This window comes from Scleropages formosus, chromosome 12 (assembly GCF_900964775.1).
Source record: "Scleropages formosus chromosome 12, fSclFor1.1, whole genome shotgun sequence".
In the NCBI taxonomy this organism is placed as follows: Eukaryota; Metazoa; Chordata; class Actinopteri; order Osteoglossiformes; family Osteoglossidae; genus Scleropages; species Scleropages formosus.
This window is the reverse complement of record NC_041817.1, coordinates 5739570-5767080: the sequence shown is the minus strand read 5'-3', so window position 1 is coordinate 5767080 and position 27511 is coordinate 5739570. Positions and strand designations below refer to the sequence as shown.

General features: G+C 43.9%; 1 protein-coding gene across 4 annotated transcripts in view; it reads left to right on the top strand.

The window, feature by feature from the left end:
- galnt9 (polypeptide N-acetylgalactosaminyltransferase 9) overlaps positions 1-27511 on the top strand; it is a 111446-nt gene that overhangs the window by 11634 nt on the left and 72301 nt on the right. For all 4 annotated transcript variants that reach the window (XR_003798045.1, XR_003798046.1, XM_029257037.1 and 1 more), the window contains exon 2: positions 19718-19898. Coding sequence is in view for 2 of the 4 variants with exons in the window: in XM_029257037.1 (XP_029112870.1) it covers positions 19718-19898 (181 nt within the window). In the remaining 2 variants the exon portion in view is untranslated. The remainder of the gene's footprint in view (positions 1-19717; positions 19899-27511) is intronic.

Below are 27511 nucleotides of genomic sequence, written 5' to 3'. Positions count from 1 at the left end.
TCGCTGACATCTACTTATGGTAAGCGTTCGATCGCTTCCACATTTACGGATGATGACTGATTCAGTATCTTGTAAAAATGTTTGACCCATCTATCAAGAATTTTTGATTTGCCAACGATAACCATTGGTCCTCATGATGGCGCCGCGAATGGCCGCCTCGGTGTGGAGCTCCACAGTTGTTTTACTGTTTTTGTTAGTTTGTCCTGTCTTTAGTTACACTCCGACAATCAGTTTTACCAGGGAAGAACTGCTAAGCATTCGGCAATACACACCACCCAACATTTTACCGGTTTTCGACTATTCTGACGTTTTGCTGGACATTGTAGTCGGAGGTGCAGCGGCACTGCTCAAGCGCTCCAAGACGAGCAAGCGTGAGAAGCGACCCGGCGCGCTAGTCAAGCTCCGAAAGCGCCGCTTTAGAACAGCTCTGCCTAGTATCCATCTGGCGAACCTTCGCTCCTTACCCAACAAAATGGACGAACTTTTCCTCCTGTCCCAAAGAAACAAGGACTTTTTAAACTCTGCTGCTCTGTGTTTCACGGAAACCTGGCTGAATGAAGCCATCCCGGACAGCGCACTACATCTGCCGGGATTCCAGCTGTTCAGAGCGGATCGCGACACGGAATCAGCGGGGAATTCACATGGCGATGGGACATGCTTCTACATCAACGAAAGGTGGTGTACAGATGTAACAGCGTTGAAGAAGATGTGCTGTCCCGACCTAGAAGCTGTCTTCATCAACTGCAAGCCTTTCTACTCGCCGCGGGAGTTCTCCTCGTTCATCCTCGTAAGTGTTTACATTCCACCACAAGCGTGCGTGAACGCAGCGCTGCAACAGCTGGGCGACCAGATCACAGACACAGAGCAACAACACCCGGACTCTGTTATAATCATTCTCGGGGACTTTAATAAAGCAAATCTCTCCCATGAACTGCCAAAATACAGACAGCATATTACATGTCCCACCAGAGACAGTAATATACTGGACCACTGCTACACCACAGTAAAGGATGCATATCACTCTGTTCCACGGGCAGCTTTGGGGCTCTCTGATCACTGCCTGGTTCATCTTATACCGACCTACAGGCAGAAACTGAAATCAGCTAAACCTGTAATAAGGACTGTTAAAAGATGGACTGGGGAAGCAGAGCAGGACTTACAAGCCTGCTTCGAGTGCACTGATTGGAGTGTTTTTGAGGCTGCTGCTAGCGATCTAGATGAGCTCACAGGCTCTGTAACATCATATGTCAGTTTCTGTGAGGATATGTGCATCCCTACCAGGACTCGTTTAACATAAAACAATGACAAACCGTGGTTCACTGCAAAACTCAGACAGCTTCGTCAGGCCAAAGAAGACGTCTACAAGAACGGGGACAGAGTCTTGTATAAACAAGCCAAAAACACACTGGCAAAGGAGATCAGAGTGGCTAACAGAAACTACTCTGAAAAGTTGAATAAACAGTTTTCAGCCAACGATCCTGCATCAGTGTGGAAAGGCCTGAAAGACATCACAGATTACAAGACACCATCCCCCAGCACCGTGTCAACTCAACAACTGGCCGACAATTTGAATGAGTTTTATTGCAGGTTTGATAAACCCTGTCTCACACCCCACACCCATTCAGACCCTCTCTCCATGCATCAATTAACACCTCCAGTAACCCCCACCTTCCCCCCTCCTGCACCTTTGATCTGTGAAGAGGAGGTGCGTCGGGTCTTCGTCAAACAGAAGACAAGGAAAGCACCAGGCCCAGACGGTGTCTCACCGGCCTGCCTAAAAACCTGTGCTGACCAGCTGGCCCCTATCTTCACAAAGATCTTCAACAGATCACTGGAGATGTGTGAAGTTCCTTCCTGCTTCAAATGCTCCACCATCATCCCCATCCCAAAGAAACCCAAAATCACAAGACTTAATGACTACAGACCTGTCGCCTTAACGTCTGTGGTCATGAAGTCACTTGAAAAACTGGTGTTGGACTACCTGAAAGACATTACTGGACCCTTGCTGGACCCCCTCCAGTTTGCTTACCAAGCAAACAGGTCTGTGGATGATGCAGTCAACATGGGACTGCACTACATCCTGCAACATCTGGACAAACCAGGGACTTATGCGAGAATCCTGTTCGTGGACTTCAGCTCAGCCTTCAACATCATCATCCCACACCTCCTCCTGTCCAAATTAACCCAACTCTCTGTGCCCACCTCCATCTGTCGGTGGATCACCAACTTTCTGACAGACAGGCAGCAGATAGTGAGGCTGGGAAAATTCTCATCCAATACTCGCACGATCAGTACTGGCGCCCCCCAGGGATGTGTGCTCTCCCCACTGCTCTTCTCCCTGTACACCAACGACTGCACCGCTAAAGACCCCTCTGTCAAACTCCTGAAGTTTGCAGACGACACCACACTCATTGGCCTCATCCGGGATGGTGACGAGTCTGCTTACAGACAGGAGGTCCAAGAGCTGGCTGTCTGGTGCAGTCATAACAACCTGGAGCTAAACACGCTCAAAACAGTGGAGATGATCGTAGACTTTAGGAGAAACACCTCAGCATTATCCCCACTCACCATCATGAACAGCACTGTGGCAACAGTGGAGTCATTCAGGTTCCTGGGCACCATCATCTCACAGGACCTGAAGTGGGAGCCCCACATAGACTCCATTGTGAAGAAGGCCCAGCAGAGATTGTACTTCCTTCGCCAGCTGAGGAAGTTCAACCTGCCACAGGAGCTACTGATGCAATTCTACTCCGCAGTCATCGAGTCTGTCCTCTGCACCTCTATAACTGTCTGGTTCGGCTCAGCTACGAAATCAGACATCAGAAGACTACAGCAGGTAGTTCGGACTGCTGGAAGAATCATCGGCACATCCCCGCCAGCTCTCCAGGAACTGCACTCATCCAGAGTCAGTAAAAGGGCTAGCAAAATCATTCTAGACCCTGCACATCCAGGCCACTTCCTCTTCGAACCCTTGCCATCTGGCCGGCGCTACAGAGCACTGAGCACCAGGACAGCCAGGCATAAGAAAAGTTTCTTACCTCAGGCCATCTACCTCATGAACACCTAAATCTCTCCCCTAGAGAGTAAACCAGTGCAATACATAATGCTATTTATATTTATATTTAAAACTTTTTATCACATCATATCTCTTTTCACACTCCCTTGCATTTGTAACTAGTGACTATTTTTGTATATAATATTGGGTACTGTATATTTTTATATATTTTTCATCCCTTATTCACATACTCTATCTTCTCATCTATCTTGCCACTGTCATTCTGTCTGTGCTGTGGAAGTTCCTGTCACCAAGACAAATTCCTTGCATGTGTGAACATACTTGGCAATAAAGCTCGTTCTGATTCTGATTCTGATTTTGATAAGAGTCTTCCCATCTTCACTGAGGAGAGGAGATACACTGAAAATAGTTGGACCACAAATTTCTTTCAGGCTTGCATAGAAGTTCTTCAAGTTGTACCTATCCGCATAGCCTTGAATCTCATCGGCCTTATTTTTCAACCAGGAGTCTTGCATATGACGCAGTTTCTGCTGTAATGACCTACGTATGTTGTTTAATGCAGTTTTCTTAGTAGGTGAATCTGGTTTGCTAAGATATGCTTGATGAGTACAGTATTTTTCGTTTAGTAGTTTTTGGATCTCAATATCGTTTTCATCAAACCAGTCCTTGTGACGTTTTGTTGAAAACCCCAGGACATCGACAGCAGTTTTATAAACCATTTCTCGCATTGCCTCCCAGACTGTCTCTACATTCTGATTAAGTGATGTTATTAGTTTAAGACGTGCATCCAGTATGTTAGCAAGTGACATCTGAACGGTGTTGTTCGTCATCTTGCCAAAATTTAGATGTTTTGCTGCTCCTTTACATTGTGGACGTCTCTTAGGATGAATATAAATATTCATTTTTGAAATGATGAGACGGTGGTCTGTCCAGCAGTCAGCACCACACATAGCTTTAGTCACTCTGACATCCTGCCTGTCCTTTTGTCTGATTATCATATAATCTATCAAATGCCAATGTTTGGAGCGTGGATGCATCCTTGATGTCCTGTTACGGGTCGGGAGGCGGAATACAGTATTAGTAATCAGAAGCTGATGTTGCGAGCATGTTTGCAGTAGAAGGAGACCATTGCTGTTGCAGCTGCCAACTCCACAATTACCGATGACTCCTTCCCACGAGGTTCTATCAGTGCCGACTCTAGCATTGAAGTCACCTAGGATAATGAGCTTGTCTGCCTTAGTAAGACTACTAATGACTGTGTTTAGTTCATCATAAAATTTATTTTTGGTTTCATCAGGGTTGGTCATGGTGGGTGCATAAACACTGATAATGTTAAGATGTCTTTTCTTGTTGCAGAGAGTTAGTTTCATGGTCATAAGCCTGTCACTTACACCTTTCGGAAGTTCTGTCAATTTTTCCACAAGTGAAGTTTTTATTGCAAAGCTGACGCCAGCCTCACGCTTTTTTTCACTGCTTTGTCCATTCCAAAAGAAAGTGTATCCTGTACCTCTTTCAAACAGTGCCCCTTGTCCAGCAAGCCAAGTTTCACTTAGAGCTGCTATGTTGATTTTGTATCTAGCAAGCTCGCATGCAATCAATGCAGTTCTTCTTGAGGGTCTGTCAACATCTTCTTTGTCCAACAGTGTGCGCACATTCCATGTTCCAAGTGTTAGAGGGATTGTTTTCAACTTTTTCTTTACTGTTTGTTTTCAACCACATGAGAGGGGTTCTGCCAGCCGTGGTATGCTAGCCAGGAATTTTTGGAGCAGGCAATGTTTAGGGCACCTTTTCTAGCCCCTTCCTCATTCTACGGAGGTAAGCAGTGCTGTCCTGAAGAGGGCTGCTCAGTCGTTCAGGTGGCTGCCGGATGCCGTTGCTGCTCTACGACGACAAACGACCCTATAGACTGAACCGCCTGTGTGGAGATTTGCGGCCACAACTCCCATTGTACCCACACCCGTCGCTCCGTCGCTCCTCTGTCGCCACAGGGCTTTGATGGTTTGGCTTATTTGTCAGATGACCAGATGACTTGCGTGATGATTTTGACGAAAGTGAAGAAGAGTTGTGCAACGTCAACCTCACTCTCTCATCTGAAATCATCTAAGTCTAGCAGCAAGACAAGGTCAAGACAGCTAGAGATGAAATCATATGCAGTGGATGACCATGATGTTCTGTGCCTCATCATGCTCAGTACGCTCCACAGTGCATTGCTGAGTTCGCCTTCCTGCCCTTCGAACCATGAGGTTTCCTCCACGCAGTCCGCTGAGATCAGTCTTCGCATGCATATGTAGGCAAGCCTGGAATCACTGAGAGTCTAAGACTCGTCAGTTACCCTCATCTGGTTTAGCCAGCCAGTCGAAGCCGCTGCCCGGAGTGTGGCCGCTGTTGCATGCAGACAGCTACTAGGAGCCACAGATGAGAGCTGAGTGACAGGTGAGGACAAAAGTGAGAGAACTGCTCCTCCAGAGCACGACATGTCTCCCAGCAGAGGTACTACCCCTCCCTGAACGCTCCGTACACTCCTTGGCTGTATTACTGTCTTTGTGAATGTCAAAATCAATACATTTATGTTATAATGCTCATAGTCATTTTCCATGAATCTAACTGTGTAGTTGTTTCTAAAAAGGGAAAAAGCTTTTTATTTCAACAACTGAAATACGTTTTCTTTCCAACTATCTACTTTTTTGAAATGTGAAGTGCGTGGTTTATAGCTTTCACACAATTTATATTCAAATCTTAGACAGAACGGTTAAAAAAAAAAAAAAAAGACCAATAACAAGGAGTCATGTTATTTAATGTCCAAACCTGAATTTCCAACTTGCTGATCCTGTGTGGTCCATTTTCCCAATGCTTTACGAGGCAATTTTGCAGCATCCAGTGCTTTATGGGTTGTTAACATCTAGACATATAAAAATATCTAGGGGGAATTATTGTATTCCCCCAAACAATAGATCAGTCGACGCATCCATTTCATAAATATTTATCAGTTGCTAGTATTGCTTTTAACATGCATGCTTGTATTTTGCCTATAAATCATTCACAAAGTGGTATATCTGTCTACCCAAACTTACTGTAATAAATGTCAAAGCATTTTTTTTTTGAGGAAAGGGGTGATGGTGGTGAGTGTGGAGGGAAATTTTATAATTTATTCTAGTTATGATTTGAACAAATCCTGCTGCTCCAGGTAATTGATTTCAGCAGGGTGCAAGACTTGCTTGTGGAATTCAAGATACCTCTTCAGACAAGAGGAGTGCTGGGGGAGGGCTGGTGGGACAGCCACCTAAATTGATGATGTTTGAAACAAGAAAGGTTTTTTCAGGAACAGTGTAACGAAATCCATCACATCTTTGTGCTGTTTTTTTTTTTTTTCTTTTTTAATATATATATCTTTCCCAGTGACTTTGTTTCTGTGAGATGAACAAGTGAAGTTGCTTTTCAGTCCAAGAGGTAAAGCAGCACGGAGAGTAGTGCGATGTACTGCCCGACAGCAGCCTGAAGCAGCCCGACACTTTCTAGGCACTGCAAGTCCTTGGCTGTATGATGAGTGTGCACACCCCTTCCTTAATTTAGAAATCTAATCTGTTCTTGGAAACCCATTTGTTAGGAGGATTTGAAGCAGGACCCACATACACCAAAAAAAAAAAAAAAACAAAAAACACACACACACAAATCCAGACAATCAGAAGTATTTTTCCAGTCTCACCAGAAAATGTAGTTGTCAAAATTCCCACCATCTCTTATTAAACTATTACAAATACTGTAAAAAAAAAAAAATCAGTACTGTCTATACATATATGTGGGGATCTCTGGAAATACTGACCATAAATCAAGTTTAAAGATATTAATTCAATGGGTTTGTAAAGATAAATGTAGCCCCTACGCAACTTGTTCTCGCGTAGTTGGATGTTTGGGGCGGGATGTTCCGGGGGAGAAGACGGAGGAGGAAGAGGGTTGGAACACCACGTGGGGAGAAAGGGGAGTTGTTTTTTTTTGAGACCGGGCGAGGAGAACGAGCAGTTTTGGGTTCGTTCTCGCTCGGGGGGGGGGGTTGTGAAAAAAACTGGCGCGAGCGACAACCAGCCCGCGAGGAGTCAGTTAGGTTTCTTTTTGGAGGAGTTTAAGGGATAGAGGGGGAACGGAGTACGTGTGGGAGACACCGCGTTGACCGAGTTTTTTTTCGGAGTTGGGGAGTGGAAGATTAGGGTTTGGCCAGCGCGACTGGACCCGGAGAGAGTGTCGCCAGGACTCGCCATCATCGCTCCACCCTCGATGGAGAGAGGGTGGGATGTGAGGACAGGTCACTGTCGGTTTCCTGCACTGCACGAAAACCGTGAGTAACGGCGGGAATTTCCCTCGGTGGTGGACAAGGAGCTCCAGACTAAAGCGCGCCAACGAGACGACGCCGGTACCAGAGACTGAGTCATATAAAAGGAAAAAAAACGTGTTTGTTTTCTTTGGTGGTGTGAATTATTATAATGTTTATTTGTGTGGACGTTTTATATTAAATGTTTGTTGGGTTTATTTCACCTGAATGTTGTGACAGTCCCTGTGTTGTATAGGTGTGAATGTTTTTTTTGGGGAAAGGAAGGCGGAGCTGAGGTTGCTGTGTGTGAAGCATGGGAGGTTTGTACGACTGTAGTATAACAGTATAGCTTCACGACGCTAACTGGGCCTCTCCTCACCCTAGCGAGAGCCATACCCCGCAATTGGGGGAGCAACAGTACACGCATCCCAAAGTTGTGTTGTAGACACCCCCGATTCACCTCCCATGCTAGTAATAAAAAAAGAAAAAAAAAAAAAATCAGAATCGAGTGGGTGGGCTACACTTGGGGGCTCGTCCGGGATCCGTTTACTGTTTTCTGTAATTGTGAGTATATTTTTGTATGATTTGATGTCTGTTTGATATGATTTTGTGGTTTGATGTCTGGAAAGTTGTTGTAACATGGAGTCAAAGCAGATAGTCCAATGGTGTAACGACAAGGGTATTGATGTAAGAAAAGCTGTCGTGCTTAGTGGGGTTTCTGTTGGCATTACTGATAAGACTGTGTACAAGGTGCTAGATGGGGTGGGAGTATTTGGTCATTGTAAGGTAAGGGGACGGTGTTTAGAACAGGCTGGAGAAAACCAACTCGTGTTAGTTGAAACTACAAATGATATGACTAAGGCTACCATACCTGAACAGTTAGCCGTTGGAGGTGAGTCGGGGCCCTGGGTGGTTAATGTCAGCGAGACCCGAGAATGTCCAATACTTGGTGAAAGAGGCAGTTTCCAGGCAAAATTCCTGTCATTCCTAGCAAGTGAAGGGAAGACTCAAGCTGATGTCTCAGGCTGGTTTGGGCCTACTCCAGCGCCACCTATCGCTCCAGACTTGAACACCAAACTCGTGGATGCCATCTCTTCACTTGTGGAGAAATGCCAAGCCACGCCTATGGACGAACTCGGCTATCGTAAACTTCGCTTGTTCTCCGGTGTGAAACCAACTCCACCAGGGAGAGGAAGAGTATGATGCCTGGACTGAGCAGACCACTCACATGTTGGATGAATGGCAGTGTTTAGATATTGTCAAGAAGCAGAGGATAGCCGAGAGTCTCAAAGGGCCAGCAGCAGACATTGTCCGGTGCTTAAGAGTTAGTAACCCCTCTGTCACTGCCGATGATTACCTCAAAGCCCTGGAGGCAGCTTTTGGGACCACAGACAGTGCGGCTGATCTCATGGTAAGGTTCCGTGGTACATTCCAGCAGGAAGGTGAGAAACTATCAGCATACTTGTTCCGTCTAGACAAACTGTTGCATGCAGTTCATCGTAAAGGTGGGGCTGAGGTGGCCGACCTGGACCGAATTCGCATTGAGCAGGTTGCACGAGGAGCTCTGTCCCATGATCTTGTTGCCATGCGCATCCGAACGATGTATAAGCTTAAACCTCCTCCAAGTTTCACAGAGTTGCTCCGTGATGTCCGAGAAGAAGAGGAAATGATCCTGGCAAGGCAAAGTGTGGGGAACGCTGCTTTTCCAGCAATGGTTAGGTGTGTGGGGTACGCTACACCCTCCCCCGTACCAGTGCAGCCTGAAAATGTTGCAGTACCTGTGGTAGTGGGGAATGGTCAGGAAATAGAACGGCTCAGGGAAGAGTTCAGAGGGCTAAAGACGAAGGTTGCCTGGCTGTTTTCTGCCTCGATAGCTGCCTCCGATGGCATACCACAACAGACAATGCAGAATCTCAATCCGAAGAGTACAGGGACCTTGTATGCCTGCGGAAGGGAGGGTGCTCCCAGACCCCAGTATCGTGCTTGTGTTTTTTTGCTATCAATGTGGTGAAGATGGGCATTTCCAATGAGAGTGTCCTAATCCAGAGAACCTTCGAAAGGTGACGAACCGACTATTGAAATTAAGACAGCCGCCGGGAAACTTCCCAGGGGCCCAGTGAAGGAACGGCCTGCTGCCCCGGAGAAGACACGTTCCACCAGGTGTGATATGCTACGGCAAAGGGAGGCTATATTGCCAGAGGGTTTAGTTGGACCCAGTGCTATTGTCTCGGTACAAATTGAGGGCATTTACGCTAAAGCTTTGCTCGATAGCGGTTCCCAGGTTACTCTACTGTATCGCTCCTTCTATGACCAGTATTTGAAGCACTTGCCTTTGACCCCTATCGAGTGCCTAGAGATTTGGGGCCTTAGTGTGGAGCAATATCCATATGATGGCTATCTGTGCGTGAAACTGGAGTTCACTGGAGACGTAGTTGGAGTAGTGGAGACCATAGAAACGCTTGTGCTTGTGTGTCCAGACCCGGTTGTGAAAGGGGAGGTTTCTGTGGTGATTGGTACAAACACCTCCATAGTTAGGAGGCTCTTCCAGTCGTGCATAAATCAAAAGGGGGGAAATTTCTTAGCTACCCTTGCTGTCCACCCAGTAATAAAAGAAGCGTATGAGAAGTTCCAGGAAGCTTCTGACGGCCTGGCTGAGGAAAGGCGAGGGACCGTCTGGTTCACGAGGAGCAAGCCTTTCACTCTGGCCCCAGGGGGTATTGCTACACTGATTGGCACTCCAAAGTTTCCTGGGCACCTGAATAGTCAGGCTGTGGTTGTAGATCACCCAGAGGAGGGCCCTTTCCCGGAAGGGCTGCTGGTAATGCCTGTTGTAGAGGAGCCAGGAACTGTCCAGTGCCGTCACCTCGCAGTCACTTTGAGGAATGTGTCTCAGCAGCCGGTGACATTAAAACATGGAATGCCTATTGCGCACCTATTCCCAGTGGATGTGATGAATAAGGGGCTAGGTAGGGAGGAGATGATGCCACATATGTCTTAACTATCCCCCTCCTCTTTCAACTTTGGGGACTCTCCTGTGCCTATTGAGTGGAAGGATAGACTGTGTTGGAAAATGATGGAGAGGAAAGAGGTCTTTTCTTGCAGTGAGTTTGATGTAGGGTGTGCTAAGAGTACGCAGCACCACATTCGAGTGACGAATGAAATGCCTTTCAGAGAGCGTTCTAGACGTTTACCGCCAGGGGATCTAGAGGATGTGAGGAAACATCTCCATGATCTGAAGGAGGCTGGAATCATCTCAGAATCTCGGAGCCCTTACGCTTCTCCGATAGTGGTGGTTCAGAAGAAAAACGGAACCATACGTATGTGTGTGGACTACAGAATCCTGAACAGGAGAACAATTCCTGATCAGTACACAGTCCCTCGGGTGGAGGATGCTTTGGCTTGCCTGAGTGGTAGCCAGTGGTTCAGTGTGCTGGACCTCAGAAGTGGTTATTATCAGATCCCTCTGAGCGCAGCAGACAAGGAAAAGACCCCATTCATCTGTCCCGCAGGATTTTACCAGTTTGAGCGGATGCCACAAGGGATATGTGGGGCCCCAGCAACCTTCCAATGGGTCATGGAGCGGACTGTAGGAGATACGAATCTTCTGGAATGCTTAGTGTATCTTGATGACATCATTGTATTTGGGCGAACATTGGAAGAGCATGAGCAGCGCCTTCTAAAGGTGCTGGACAGACTAAAGGAGGAGGGACTGAAGTTGTCTTTGGACAAGTGCCAGTTCTGCTGCCCTTCGGTGACTTACCTTGGGCATGTTGTGTCCAGAGATGGCATTGCTACAGATCCCTCGAAGGTTGACGCAGTGAAGTCGTGGCCACGCCCAGAGAGCATTACTGCTCTTCCCTCTTTTCTCGGGTTTTGTGGGTACTACAGACGGTTTGTGAAAGATTTCTCCAAGGTCTGTTATCCCTTAAATCAGCTGCTGCAGGGCTGCATCGTAGCTAGAGGACCAAGAAGAGTGGCAGGGGCTAAGACTGCCTCTCAAGATGGAAGGAAACCAACATCAGGTCTGTGTCCAAAGGAGTGGCACCACCCTTCAGAGCCGTTTGGTCCTAGGTGGGATGAGGACTGCGAGAAAGCTTTTGAAACGCTAAAACGGAGTCTCTCAGAGGCCCCAGTTTTGGCCATCGCCAATCCAGGACTGCCTTATGTGCTACATGTTGATGCTAGTAGAGAAGGTTTGGGGGGTGTCCTCTATCAGGATCAGGGAGCGGGCCTGCGCCCTGTGGCTTTTGTCAGCAGAAGCCTTACCCCAGCAGAGAAAAATTACCCCACCCATAAGCTAGAGTTTTTGACATTAAAGTGGGCGATTACTGACAAGCTGCATGATTACCTCTATGGAGCTAAGTTTGAGGTGCACACAGACAATAACCCATTGACTTATGTCCTATCCACAGCCAAGTTGGATGCAGCAGGGCATCGATGGCTGGCGGAACTGGCCACATATGATTTCAGCCTGAAGTACCGCCCCGGGAAGCAGAATGTTGAGGCAGACGCCTTGTCACGGCGCTCACATGTCCATCCTGAGGCATCTCAGGGGAGGGGGGGCCATGTCAGCTGACTCAGTCCAAGCTATCTGCCAGATGTCTTCAGTCAGACCACCTCGCTATCGTCACTACAGAGCTGTTGATCTCATGGGCTCATCAAAAGGGGCGGTACCCAAAGCCTATTGCAACTTGTCTTTCCTGAATATTCAGCAGCTGCCCCAACTGACTCCAACAGACCTCTCATATTCACAGCAGAAAGACCCCTGCATTGGCGAAGTGTGGCATGCGGTTAATCAGAAGAATGCCGAACGTGCCAACAAAGGGAGACATCCTGATGTGTCTTTGCTGCTGAAAGAGTGGGATAAGTTACAGGTTGTGAATTCTGTATTGTACAGGATGAGTAAGCCACCCAACAAGCCGCCTCGCCAGCAGCTGTTGCTTCCCCAAGAGTTCAGAGAGACAGTACTCCAGTCTCTACATGACCAGTCGGGCCATCTTGGGTTTGAGAAGACCTATGGGCTGCTACGAGAGAGGTTTTATTGGCCTCTCATGAAGACGCAGGTTGAAAGGTACAGTAAAAGCTGTCTCAGGTGTATTCAGAAGAAAACACTGCCCAAGAGAGCTGCTGAGTTGTCGCATCTTCACAGTGATGGACCGATAGATCTCGTTTGCATGGATTTCTTGACGATTGAGCCTGATTCCAGCAACCTCTGCAACGTGCTTGTGATTACGGATCACTACACCCGCTATGCTCAAGCTTTTGCAACTAGGGATCAGAAGGCGGAAACTGTCGCTAAGGTTCTGTGGGAGAAATACTTCATCCACTATGGGCTACTCAAGAGGGTGCACTCTGATCAAGGCAGGGATTTTGAGAGTCGGCTCATCCATGAGTTGTTGGGCATGCTCGGCATAAAGAAATCAAGAACTACACCTTACCATCCTCAGGGCGATCCCCAGCCGGACCGGTTTAACCGAACTCTGCTTGATATGCTCGGGACCCTTGACGTGCCAGACAAAAGGAAATTTGGTAAACACATTGGCTATCTCGTACATGCGTACAACTGCATGCTGAATGAGTCAACCGGCTACTCGCCGCTAGGTTGCCAGTAGATGTGGCATTTGGAGCATCGGGTGACAGTGCCTCCAACAAATCCTATACAAGATACGTCAAAAACATGAAGCGTGAGCTTCAAGCTGCATATCAGTTGGCTGAGAGTGTGTTGAAGAAGAGGAATGAAGGGAACAAGCGACAGTACGATCAGAGGGTCCGTTACTGCCCTTTAGCCCCTGGTGACTGTGTCTTGATTCGAAAATCTTGGATTGCAAGGGAAGGCCAAGCTTGCTGACCGCTGGAAGGACACCCGTTATGTTGTGGAGGATCAACTTCCTGGGTTGCCTGTGTTCAGATTGAAGCCAGAGGGTGAATCGGGCCCTGGGAAAGTACTGCACCGCAATCACATTCTGCCTATTGGGCAGGAGGTATGGTGGCGGTCTGAAAAGACTACAGAGGCATCCAAATTTAAAAGGAGGGCTAGTAAGCGGCTCCAAACAACGAGAGATGAGAGTTGTGGTCGCTTATGCTTGCCAGCGGTTGAACTGGAATGTGCAAGGGAGCCTGAGTCTGATTCAGAAGAAGAAGAGACGGGGGTCTGGTATGACTGTTATTCTCAGAGGAGGTCACCGGAGCCAGAGCCTTTAAGCAGTGGATCTGTTGAACTCTTTGACCTGGATTTGGGTCTGGATGTTCTCACGAATGGCTCAGGCCTGGAAATGACTGCGGTTGAGGGGCCGGCAGCGATGGACGTGGATGGACCCACTGCAACTTGTAGGACGGATGTTCCGGGAGATGAAGTCGAGTGTGGTGCTGGGGTACGGACAGCAGAAGAAGCGAGTGAGGGACAGGATAATATCGCAGAGAACTCGGCGAGGTCTGCGCGGCCTCAGCGACTGAGAAGGGCCTCTACCCGACTCACCTATGATAAGCTGGGGATCCCCACTACAGTAGCTGTTAGCGCACACAGAGTTATTTCAGTTAAGGTTGGGGAAGGTTTCACTAGTTTCTCTTCACCTCCTATCCGGAGATACACCAGCACTTTGTACAAGTGGATAGGTTGAAGGGAATGTGTATATTCTGTTCTAATATGATGTTGAAAGGATGGTACGTGATGTGGGTTGCTTGTCATGAGGACATGACAAATTTTGGTGGGGGAAGAGTGTAGCCCCTACGCAACTTGTTCTCGCATAGTTGGATATTTGGGGCGGGATGTTCCGGGGGAGAAGACGGAGGAGGAAGAGGGTTGGAACACCACGTGGGGAGAAAGGGGAGTTGTTTTTTTTTTGAGACCGGGCGAGGAGAACGAGCAGTTTTGGGTTCGTTCTCACTCGGGGGGGGGTTGTGGAAAAAAAACTGGCGCGAGCGACAACCAGCCCGCGAGGAGTCAGTTAGGTTTCTTTTTGGAGGAGTTTAAGGGATAGAGGGGGAACGGAGTACGTGTGGGAGACACCGCGTTGACCGAGTTTTTTTTTTGGAGTTGGGGAGTGGAAGATTAGGGTTTGGCCAGCGCAACTGGACCCGGAGAGAGTGTCACCAGGACTCGCCATCATCGCTCCACCCTCGATGGAGAGAGGGTGGGATGTGAGGACAGGTCGCTGTCGGTTTCCTGCACTGCACGAAAACCGTGAGTAACGGCGGGAATTTCCCTCGGTGGTGGACAAGGAGCTCCAGACTAAAGCGCGCCAACGAGACGACGCCGGTACCAAAGACTGAGTCATATAAAAGGAAAAAAAACGCGTTCGTTTTCTTTGGTGGTGTGAATTATTATAATGTTTATTTGTGTGGACGTTTTATATTAAATGTTTGTTGGGTTTATTTCACCTGAATGTTGTGACAGTCCCTGTGTTGTATAGGTGTGAATGTTTTTTTTGGGGAAAGGAAGGCGGAGCTGAGGTTTCTGTGTGTGAAGCATGGGAGGTTTGTACGACTGTAGTATAACAGTATAGCTGCACGACACTAACTGGGCCTCTCCTCACCCTAGCGAGAGCCATACCCCGCAATTGGGGGAGCAACAGTACACGCATCCCAAAGTTGTGTTGTAGACACCCCCGATTCACCTCCCATGCTAGTAATAAAAAAAGAAAAAAAAAAAAAAATCAGAATCGAGTGGGTGGGCTACATTAAAATCCATAATTCAAATATTCACAAATTAAGCAACTGCTGTAGCCTGGTTTCAAGATGTCAAACTGGCTTTACCACAGGGATACGCCGAACATTCAAGCCTATTAATGCAACATTGAGGAGAAGGTTTTGCTGCAGATGTTCCATGGCCTAACCAGATTGAGACTGAAATGTAGAGAGAGATGAGTTTGTGTTCACCGAAGTGAGAAAGGAAGAACGCTGCAGTAAACATCTGCTCACATTATACTAAAAACTGCTTACTCTGGTTTACTTTCTACAGTTTAACTGTGCTCAGCGGTTTATATCTGAGCTGGAACACATATTTCCTGTCTTGTTGTGTGATTCCTGTATGCCTGATCAGAGAATTTTGAGCTGTGTTTGGGAACATTTATCTATTATGTATTAGTCCAGAGGTACAAATACCTGCCTGAAACACTAACCTGGTCTCATTACCTGTGCGTAAGAGAGGAGGCTATAAATAATATCAATTTCCAGAGTCAAAAGTGCAACATATGAAACATCCATGCTACATTTTAAGTTCAGATTCACTTACATTACTTATGAGAACACACATTGTGTAGGAAATCGATAAAGATCATTACTACTTATCCTAAATTCAGGTGTCTACAATAACAGGCTAGTAGAGGAAAAGCAGACAAATTAAATTCAGTCTTCACCGCGTTTTTTCCCTGTTGTATAGATGTTGTACTGAGGTCCATATTTCTCATTCTTTTGTCATCCTACTCAGCCTGCGATTCCCTGTACTGGAATTTGAAAGCACTGGTTTCTTTTCAGTCTCAGTGAAACAGTTTATGAGTATGTACTCAACTTAATCCGACATTTCCTTTTTCAAATTGAACTAAAATCATTATGCAGTCGTTGAGGAGTGGGGCTGTTGATGAGAGTGTGTTGTTTGGTGCTTGGATGCAGACAGACTGCTAGTTCTGTTCTTGGAGCATGAAGTTTCTTTGTGAGGTTACAGCTGTGCTTTTCTATTGAGGAGCTGTTGGCTAGGTGAGATATGCAGTTTATCTTTTGAGTATTGAGGTCAAGTTGTAATAAACAATGTATTCCATAACAGTATATATATGTTACCACTTTACATTACAGTATTCAAAAGGTACAAAGGTACATATCCACTTTTGTAAAGAAAACCTTTAAAAAAAGACAACATGTATTAATAGCTCGGACATTTATTAATATGTCTTTGCTGCATTTCATGGACAGAAAATAATAGCATCTTTGATGGAGTTAAAATCAACAAAAACTAGAAATTGTGTGAATGTGTGATATCAGTTTAAATATTTTTTTTTTCCTTTTTGTTCTTTTAGTCTACGTTATATGTCAGAATACAGTTTTCAACATTCAAAGTGCATATCTTTAGAAAGAGAAAACACTGAAATGCTTAAGACTGAAAGCTGAAATCCAAGTTTGTTCTGTAAAGGAAATCAGCAATCAAAGACAGTTATTCACACACAATGCGAAGGTTTCTATAGCTTTAATTGTGCAAAATCTGAGATGCCAGGCTTAACTATCATGGGGAAATATAAAGGCTTTTTATATTTTGTGCCAATGATGTTGACAATGTCTCTTGTTAATACAACAGAACTTGATTGAATATTCAATATTCTTTTGAAATGAAGCATGATTAGCAATGCATTAATAATATAATGCTGCACTGCTTAATTATGTGGAAATTTAAATGTTAAAATATGATTCATGTTTATCACGGAAAGAGAGACACGGGACAAGATCAGTGCATTAGCCAATTTATCTGCAGTAAATGCATGTAGACACATTTATTCTTTTTTGTCTTCAGGGATAAGTGGCCTGACAGCTTTGTATTTACAGAAGACATTTATTTCTGCTTGAGTTGTGGTAAACAAGTCTGAGACACAAATGTAATTAAATTGGTTTTCTGAAATCTGAAAAATTAACACATCTTTTTGTATTTAGTATGTTTATAGATTTTTTTTCACGGACTGCAAAGATTATAGATTCCTGCAATAAATAAATGCTTGGAAGTTAATTTTTGATTTTTCAAACCGGAATTGCACAAAAAATTGAACAAATAATTAACTAAACTAGATAAACACAACATGTGAAATAGAAACTGAATAAGGTGCTGCCAGGTAAAAAAAATCATAAATTGAAGTACTAATTATCATTTTCCGTATTCATGGTTTAATCCAAAGCAAACCACATATCTCACAATTTTTTATTTGATTATAGTACTAAATATTACCTGAAGCAATTATGGTGCTTTTCTCAAGCGTATAGCACAAGTTTCCCTTCTGGGATTTTATTTGCAATTAAAAATATGCAAAGTACCTGCTCTGCACTTCTGTGGTGCCCTGAGGTTATGCTGAAGTGGAAAAATCTGCATGCAGATCTCAAATTTAGAGAGGTAAAACAATCAACAAAAAATAATCAACCTACCAACTTCATTTTAGAGGTCTTTAGGCAATAACTTGATATTCTCTAAGAGATAAACACCTAAAGGAAATGTATTTAAGGGACTGTTTCATAAAAATTTACAATTTTTACTTTTGTCCAGACTCACACCATGAGTCTGTACTCTTTTTATGAACAGGAAGATAAAGTGGGAGGGAAGTACACTGAGGGATAAGTATTATGCTGTTTGCCGAGGGCCTGACAGTGCACAACGCAATAACACTGGTCCTCTTAACCTGATCTCCCCTGATCTTTTTCCACGGTGCACATTTAGAAGATTGTTTTCAGTGTCATAAATTTTAATGGAATAAGTATGGATATTTTTTCACTGCCCATGCTTTCTGGTTCCTTATGATTACAAAGAGCTTTATTCCAAAATGATTATTTGTTATGTAGATGGGGGTTAGGATTTCAATTATGTACATTAAAGCTATGACTCATTTACTACCTGGCGCAGAAGTGTCATACAATAGCAAGAAAAAAGGCAGTATTTGATTACCCATCATTACTCTTTGCTACATAAATTTGTCTTAACAAAAATAAAACTTTTTTTAACTGTGCTACATCACTACCTCACCCCATAAAAGAATTAAAGCAACAGAGCAAAGCGATACAGTGACATGAGCACTATAAAAAACATTGTGACTTGTGTAAATTCTTCTTTAGTACACAAATCACAAGCATGCATGCACCCCTAGAGCATTTCTGTAATCGTACTTCTAAGCCACAGTTCTGAATCCCAGAGCTAGTTTAATTTCAGTGGCCACAAACAAAGGTAAAAAGCGAGAGGTCATGCCTGATCATAAGCCACAGTCCAATGGGCAGGGCGAGGATTAATATTCTGCTCCAGTCTTGTGCTGACAGCAGAGTCGCGGGCCTGAATACGAGTCCTCCTTGCACACTGTAATGGAATTTTCTTGACAAGGCCAAAGATGCAAAAGTGGGAGCAACAAACAGGGGGACGCTGAGAGGCAAACAGTGAGACGTTGGGCTGATAAAATTTGAGTTCAGTGACAAAGATGGTGAAGAGGGTTTTCCTGCACAATATATTTTAAAAATGCAGAACACAAACCTTAACTGTTTTTATTTCAAGGATGCATTACAAATGTGCTTCACTGATTCTGGTTGCCATCCCTCTTTGCGAGGTGGAAGATTGTGCCGGTAGAACTCATATGTCAAATTCAATAAAGGAGCTCATGATTTTAAGCTCTTCCAAATGGTGTCTTTTCTGCATGGCTGCTTAGCAGTTGTTTAGTATTCATTGTTTGCCCTCAGTCTTTGTCCATCTGTTGTGCTGCGTAACACAGCAGTGGAGTCATAGCCACAGAGAAACAATAAAACTGTTAGAAAGAATAATTGAACCACCCCTACTTTCAGGTATAAGACGGTGATGTCACCTGAATGGTTGCAGTAAACAATTATGCAGTATGCATCTTAAACTACAATCCTTTACAGCAGTCCTATTGGTCAATATATATAGATTTATGACCTGCATCTTAAAAAAACTCTGCCTCAGCTGAGATGATGAGGATGTCTACAATAATTCGAGTATTTAAAATGCAAAATACTGTATATGCAGAGACACACAAGAACAGCTTTTGTTGATATGACTTGTTAAAATTTGCTTCATTATACTATAGTGTCATTTTCTGCTCACATCTCAAGTAAACCATTGTGTTTTTCTGAGGAGGAAAAAACTATATATACTTATATATGTATGTATAAGTTTAGATTAGTTCAAGATGCAGCAGCAAATAATAATAGTCTGAAAGTTGTTTGTTTTGGCAGGAAGAACCTGCTCATTTCTGAGTGGGCCCTCAATTTGCTTTAATCAAATCCTAATTTGCACAAGAGAGGGAAAGAGAAAAAGCTGCCAGGATTTTACATGGGAGGAAACACCAGTGTGAATTCACTACTGCAGATTGATTAGTTGGCCTAAGAATAATTCTCAACTGTCTTGTCAGGATTTACACTTGTTCCATTTACTTGCATGTCGGTGACCTTTATGTCTTTCTATGCTCATACAAGGCAAGTGACTTAGTGTAGGTGAGATGTCTTTTTGCCAAGGTTTGACTTTGCCTAGAAGCCACAGGGCAGCAGTGGTTTCTCATATATTCAACAGCAGTAGCTGCTCTCTTGACTTCACAAAGCACTTGCCAGTTGATAGGTGCCAGGGGTCCCTGTGTGATGGTGTTGGGCTCATGCTTTTCTGCATTTCTTCCGGCAGGTCTTGCTAAGCCCATGGTTTTCTGCATTTCTTCCGGCAGGTCTTGCTAAGCCCATGGGCCTTGTGGAAGGTCCAGGAGGGCTGGGTCAGGGTGGTGCCGCTGCCACCCTGAGAGACGACAGCCATGAGACGGAAGGGAAGTACGAGCAATATGGCTACAATGGACAGCTGAGTGATCGCATCTCATTGGACAGAACCATCCCTGACTACAGGCCAAAAAAGTAAGCTTGCTGCAGCTTGCTCATAGAATCACTGTGGAAGCGTAAGAAGTCATATAAAGCCTTGAAAACAAGCGCTCAGCGTCCATCTGCTGAGTTGAAACATTGGAAAGAAATGGTGGCTGAACTCTGTAATGCCAGTGACTGTGACTTCTTCAAGGATTGGTTCTGAACCACAGAGTTCCCTTCAGATGACATTTGAAATGCATGCTGAATAGAACATTGTATCCTGCCTCCTATTAATCTATTATCCATGTGCCATTCAGAGCTTCAAATGAATAGATCAGAAAGCATTTTTTGGGAAGCAATAGAAAATATGAGAGAGAATCTGTTTCCCAAAGTAAGCAGGACTAGCAGAACTTTTTCGTGAGTAGTGATTTTGGAGATACTATACACGTATGGGGGTGTGGGGGTGCGGTGGCGCAGTGGGTTGGACCGGGTCCTGCTCTCTGGTGGGTCTGGGGTTCGAGTCCCGCTTGGGGTGCCTTGTGGCGGACTGGCGTCCCGTCGTGGGTGTGTCCCCTCCCCCTCTGGCCTTACGCCCTGTGTTACCGGGTAGGCTCCGGTTCCCTGCGACCCCGTATGGGACAAGCGGTTCTGAAAGTGTGTGTGTGTGTGTGTGTGTGTGTGTGTGTGTGTGTGTGTGTGTGTGTGTGTAGTGATGGTCAAATTTTGTATTTGGAAAGTTGTTCAATGGTATTAAAAATTAATGAAGATGCTGTTACAGTTGTATTCATATCTGCTTGGAGTGGAAAGAAACAGACAAAAAAGGGAAAATCTGACAGCAAGAGACAAGGGAGGTTTTGGCTTTGTGGGAACACAATAGATTTGCTTCATCCACAAGACTTTGTTCTCCATCCAGATCTGTACTTGTCTGCAGATGTACTGGAAAAAAGAAAGTTAAATGAGAAAGACTAATTAATAATAAAGCAGAACGAAAGGGATCACAGAAACGGGATTTGAAAGACTTATTGTCTATATGACTAAATCTCAGTAATTCCCAAGAACATTACTATATGGCCAAAAGTCCAGTTTAACGGACCATCTCAGTGATATCATTTTTTCAGCTGATTAATTAATTTAATTGCTACTGCAGTTCAGTGTATGACAGCCGTTCGGATCATTTATAGAGCATAAATAATAACTTTTACTCATCTGAATTTTAGAATATATTGTTTTACCAGACCTTTCAGTTATAGTAGTTTTCTAGCCACGTGATGAAAGTCATAGCTTATATCTTCAGGAATTGTGTGTGAAAGAAAAATGCAATTTATCAGTGTCATAATTGATATAATACAGTACGTACCTTGGAATGAAAAGCTTACATTCATTTTTCAACAAGCTTATCCCTGTCAGCTGTCTTTGTTTTTTACCTTCTGCTTGAAAACCCTTGCTGTTGTTGACAGCAATACTAATGTGAGTGTTAAGCAGGCTTAGAGCAGAAAGGAAAAGCATCCCACCTTACCTTAGCACAGTTGTGCCTTCTATCGTTTGCTCTTAGGGTGAAAATATGTTAGCTATATTTTAATGGCCATTGTTACTTCACCAATGATATATAGAATTCTGCACAGTTTATTTTATTATTATTTTTTTTATTTTTTATAGAGCACTCTTCTCACGTAGTGACACAGAGCACTTGAACACAGGTATACAGCAAGAAAAATTGATACAAACAAAGAAGACAGTCAACTAATGGCTACCATAATGAAGAACTTCTTATAGAGCTGCAAGTTTACCTACTGGCCACCGGAGAAAGGAACAAAAACTCCCAACTGAAGGTTGAGGGAGGGAAAAAAACCTCTGGGGGTCCACGGGCCTGTGGTTGCCCGCCCCTCCTGGGCATTCTAGAAAGTAACAATTTGTAAGCCAGTGTTTAACAAGTAATTATAATGTTGGTAAATGGCATCTTGGATCCCCAACTCGGATGGAACATCTCGATCGTCATGGCAGATGAACATCATCCTTTGTCAGCAAGGGATTCGTCTGTCACCACTGGACAGCCTCCTCAGGTCTTATGTAGCGAGGTAGTGCTCAACGAGAAGATAGGACAGAGTTAGTAATTTGTTACTCAAGTAAATTTAAAATGCATTTTTGTAAAGGTGATAAAATAAACAACCAAGGCAGGTCGAATTACATTATGAGGTGGAATGCGTGAGTGAACATATAAGACTTAAGTCGGGATTTGAAAACAGAAACAGACAGGGCATTTCTGACAGTAACTGGTAGACTATTCCACAGTTTAGGTGCTCTATAACTAAAAGCGCAACCTCCTACTGAGGTCTTATTGATCACGGGTACTTTAAGGTAACCTGCATCTAATGAATGGAAATATCGTTCTGGGATATAAAAATTAATGATCTCACAAAGGTAAGCCAGAGCAATGCCATGTATTGCCTTATAGGTCAAAAGTAGGATTTTATAATCAACTCTATAAGAGACCGGGAGACAGTGCAAGGATTATTTTGAGAAGGTCAGTCCAAAAGATGACAAGTTTTTGTTTAACTTGTTTTTATAACGAATAACTGATGAGTAAAAAATCTTATACACCCACAGGTGGTATAACTAAGTTCTAAAACTTTCACAATAGAAGTTGGGTATATTTTTTTATTTGCAGACATATTCAGCCACTCATCCTGAAGCACTAAAAATTGAGGATGCAGACTACATTACTGTGGAGTTATTTCTAATTTCATAACTACTGCTTAGATATTAAATTGACTATGTTTTTATTCTTGTAGCATTTGGATGTTGCTTTTCTTATTCAGTTTCTCTCAGCTACACAATTTTTTACTGTTAACCAGTTTACCATATACACTATTTTTTTACCTAAACCTTGAAATGCTAGTATTTTAATGTCCTTAGGGAAGCAAAATAACTAGTTGAACCAGCGATATTAGTATCCCAGCTACAGGTCCAGGTCTTCCTGTAATTTATGGTTCATTGGAAATTATATCCCAAGAACAACAATCAGTTATAGGAAGTTAAATACTAACTATTAACTAACAACAATTACAAGTTTCAAAAGTTGTTGAAATCTTTAAATCCTAGAAAGACAATTTTATCTTGGCATCAAAGTCAATATGTTTTGATATCTACAGGAGTATTACTGTTACGTACTAGATTATATAATCACCTTTATCAATTTCTCCTTGTTGAGTGAAGGTCCTTCTGAATCATCTTTTCCTTTGTGGCACAACACCAATAGGCAACTTCATTGTTTTTCATGAACAGATATGTTCGGGGGGCGCGTTGGCGCTGTAGGTTTGACGGGGTCCTGCTCTCCGGTGGGTCTGGGGATCGAGTCCTGCTTGGGGTGCTTTGTGGCGGACTGGCATCCCATTCTGGGTGTGTCCCCTCCCCCTCCAACATTATGCCCTGTGTTGCTGGGTTAGGCTCCGGCTCCCTGTGCCCCCCACATTGGACAAGTGGTTTCAAACAATATGTGAGATATGTTTGGTGCTTTTCTTAGCATGGACAGTGTTGAGAATAATTGCAGTAGAGTAGGTGGGTCAGGGGGTGTGGTGGCGCAGCAGGTTGGACTGACATCCCATCCTGGGGGTGTCCCCTCCCCCTCCAGCCCTGCGTTGCCAGGCTAGGCTCCGGCTCGCTGCAACCTCTGCTTGAGAAAAGTGATTTCAGACAGAGTGTGAGTGTGAGTGTGAGTGTGAGTGTGAGTGTGAGTGTGAGTGTGTGTGTGTGTGTGTGTGTGTGTGTTTGGGTGGTCCTGAAAACAACAATTGGGTTTCCATTATCTTGTTTCCTGCGGGGGCGCAGGTGGCGCAGTGGGTTGGACCGGGTCCTGCTCTCCGGTGGGTCTGGGGTTCGAGTCCCACTTGGGGTGCCTTGCGGCGGACTGGCATCCCGTCCTGGGTCTGTCCCCTCCCCCTCCAGCCTTACGCCCTGTGTTACCGGGTAGGTTCCGGTTCCCCGCAACCCCATATGGGACAAGCGGTTCAGAAAGTGTGTGTGTGTGTGTGTGTGTGTGTGTGTGTGTGTGTGTGTGTGTGTGTGTGTCTTGTTTCCTTTTAAACTTCAATTTGAATTGAGAATGTTCTTCCACACCTGTCACATTGTGATAGTCAGCAAATGTCAGTGGAAAAAAAGAGGTCATCCATCCATTTTGCTTCTTACAGCTCCTTTAGCAAGAGATGGGATTGTAAGCCATGTTACCATGGCTCTGCTCCTCTGTTGTTTTTCCAAGAGATTATGTCTTCAAGCACAACTGTAATGACAAGGGACCCAATTGTTTTCAGAAGTTGAAATGGGAGAGCTGCAGGAAGGTGATTTTCCTGGCATCCCACGGGTTATGTTAGGTTAATACAAAATTTCAAAGTGATTGAAATAGCTGGAGAAGGAGATGAACTCCCATCATGCCCACAAAACTGCACAGGTTGCGCTGTAGGGTGGAATGAATCTTAATCTGGCAATCTGTTTCTGTCAGAACTGGTTGCAGGTAATATTATAACTAGAGGAGGGTTTAGTTCTATTAAACCCAGATGAGTCAATCATTCATGATGTTATGGCTTGAAAGCCATAATAGTACAGTCAAAATAGTACTGTACAGTTGACTATGATTCAGGTTATTGATTGTTCTTAACAAAGAGAGACAGACAGAATAGATTTATAGAGAGTTAGATAGACTCGCAACTTTGCTGCAGTTCTCTATAATGTCTGTGTGAAATTCCAGGTTAAAATAACTTATGTCTAACAATCTGACCTATTTAACTGGTGTGGAGAGCAAATAGCGATATCTAAAATGCCTCTTGTTGGGCTCTTTACTTTGCTGTAAACTTATATTTTGTTGTGTGGGTTCCTGAGCTGGTGGGGGTCACATTGCTCTCACACTATACATATTAATGGTTCCTGCGGCAGTATTCACAACTCCACTGTTTAGGTTTCCCATTTTTCTAGAATTTTCCGTTAAGACACTGCAGTTTACTTTAGTTATCATTTCACAGTCTCTTGACAGGCACATGTTTTCTGGCAAAAGGTAAATATCAGCTTTCCACAAGTAGACATCTAAGGCAGTGACACTGACTTTAATGGTCAAACATTTATAGTCTTCAGATTGTCCTGAAATGATTTTGTTGGCTCTGCAGTGTTATGTCACTCCACTGGCTCTGTACTTAGACTGGCTCTGTAATTGGTTATGTACTTAGAGCCATTTAGATATCATAACATACCAAAGGCACACATTTTTGGCTTGTTACTCAAAATTTCATAAAAAGATTGGGTCATTATTGTGACTGGGATTTAATAATTCAAGAAATTCTGCCTTATTTTTACCTTATTTTTTGACTGAAGGGTGAGCAAATTTATAGTATTTTGATCCAAGCTCTAGTTAAATTAATCTGCTGACACATACAATTTATCAGTCTTTCTTCTACGAGAGCCAAGCCGAGTTTTGATTAAAATGAAGTGAAGATATGTGACCTCAAACCAAAGAGCACTATGCCTTTTTAATGGAATGATGCCATTAAAGTAATTGTTGGAAATGCTCCTAGGTCCGGGGGGCACATTGGTGCAGTGGGTTTGGCCAGGGCCAGCTCTGTGTGGTGGGTTTTGGGTTCAAGTCCTGCTTGGGTGCCTTGTGGTGGACTGGTATCCCATCCTGGGTGTGCCCCCTCCCCCTCCAATCTGTGCTCTTGTTGCCATGGTTAGACTCCGATTCCCTGCCACTTTACTCTGGACGAGTGGTTGTAGACATTTTGTGTGTGTGCTCCTAGGTCCTTTTCCTCTGTGTGATATATAATAATTATAATTTTAAAATTATTATTTCTACAACTTACAGCCAGTTTGCTTTTATAGCGAAGAAAATTTTTAGAAATTTTGTTTTCCAGTCACAGTGGTGCAGCAAGTTGCGTTGCAGTCTCACAGCACCAGGGTGGTGTGAGAGAACTTGGATTTGATCTTCGCTCAGTTTGCATGTTCTCCTTATGGTTGCATGGGTTTCCTCCAGGTGCTCTGTTTTCCTCCCACAGTGCAAAAGCATGTGCTGCAGATGCATCGGTGATGCTAAATTGCCTGTAGTTCATGAATGTGTGAGTGAGTGTATGGTTACCCTGCAATGGACCGGTGTCCTGTCCAGGGTTTATCACTCCTCAGCCTTGCACCCAGTGATTCCAGGAAACTCTAAACCCCTGCATGCCTGAGAGGACAAGTGCTTCATGGATGGATGTTTCCCAATGACTATTGTCAGTACACTGAATGTTTTCCAAGTTTTGCAACTCTTGCTGAGCATAAGCTAAGTGGCTAAAATGTAAATGTAACGGAAAGGATAATGCTGTAAAAACTTCATACAATGACATTTGCTTGACTTTTTATTGAAGGTCTTTGTTTAAATTTTCAGTACAGTAATCAAGAATACCATTCAAGCTTGAGCTGTCTCAAAACATTTAGTTTTAATCAAGGTCCAATGAAGTGATGGGCATTACATTGTATTTAAAGTGTTTCCATTAAATTCAAATTCTTTTGCTACTTGTTTTTAGCTGACGTTTTGTTGTCTTTACATTTATACAATTTCTTAAATATCTTTTGCTGGCATTTAAGTGACTATTTGTCTGTCTGTCTCAGAACTGCTCTTAGGATGATTCAGCCAGGAGATTCTTTACAGGAGAGTGCACTGTTTACAAATATGACAGGAAAAAATAATTAAAGTGGTTGTGGTCATGTGCTAACAAAATTATGACAGAAGTGCACAAGGACCTATAACTGGTTCAGTCTCTGAGTAGTAGTCTTGGCTACACTGTCTCTGTATAGGAAATAGGGGGCAACAGGTGGAGGAATGGTTAGAGTATTCTGCAAAAATCTTGAAATAGAAAAAAAAAAAGGAAATTTCCATTTAAAACAAAAACTCTTTGCTTTTTTTTTTTTTTTCTTGTGAAGCTATTGAAATTAGAAAGACATGAATACTGGTTCAAAGGGTCAGTTTTTCAGTCGCGCTCCCAGCAAACAATCTGGTATTTCTACTGCTTCTTGTTTGTTTCCTTGATTGAATAAAAACATTGCCCTTCAGCTAACTTAAAAACAATTCCTTGAAGGCATAATAGCATCGCCTGTTAGCTAGCTAAAACACAAGCCCTAAACAAGAAGAGATTCTGACTAGGAACAGTAATACCCGAAGGAAACGAGCTGTCACATAAGAGGAAGAATAAAAGTGTCTGACTGTCAGATAGCTCAGTCTATGTGAAAGGCAAATCACTGCCTGAAAGCTGAAAGGAAGACAATTGAAATTCGTTGTCCCAGAGTGACCCTGTATGAAGATAAGAATAGCGGCTGACTTGACAGGATGCATTAGAAAAGTGCCTGCTATGGGATTTTCATACATTCAAGGAGCTGGTGGACAGGTCTACAGTATTCTAATGTCCACACAGTATGCATGACAACTATAAAGAACACTAAGAGATACACAAATGGTCCAATAAACGAAAAGCTCCAGGACAAAACCAAGTTAATCAAGCCACTAGAAAATAAACTTCCATCCACCACAGGCTGCAAAATAAGAAGAGTATCAAAAGCGTTACAAAGGATCACACAAATAATTACACTTCTTATGGATAAGTCTGGAGATGCATTTTCTTTTATCTCACAATCAAAAATCAAGTAATTCTGGACAT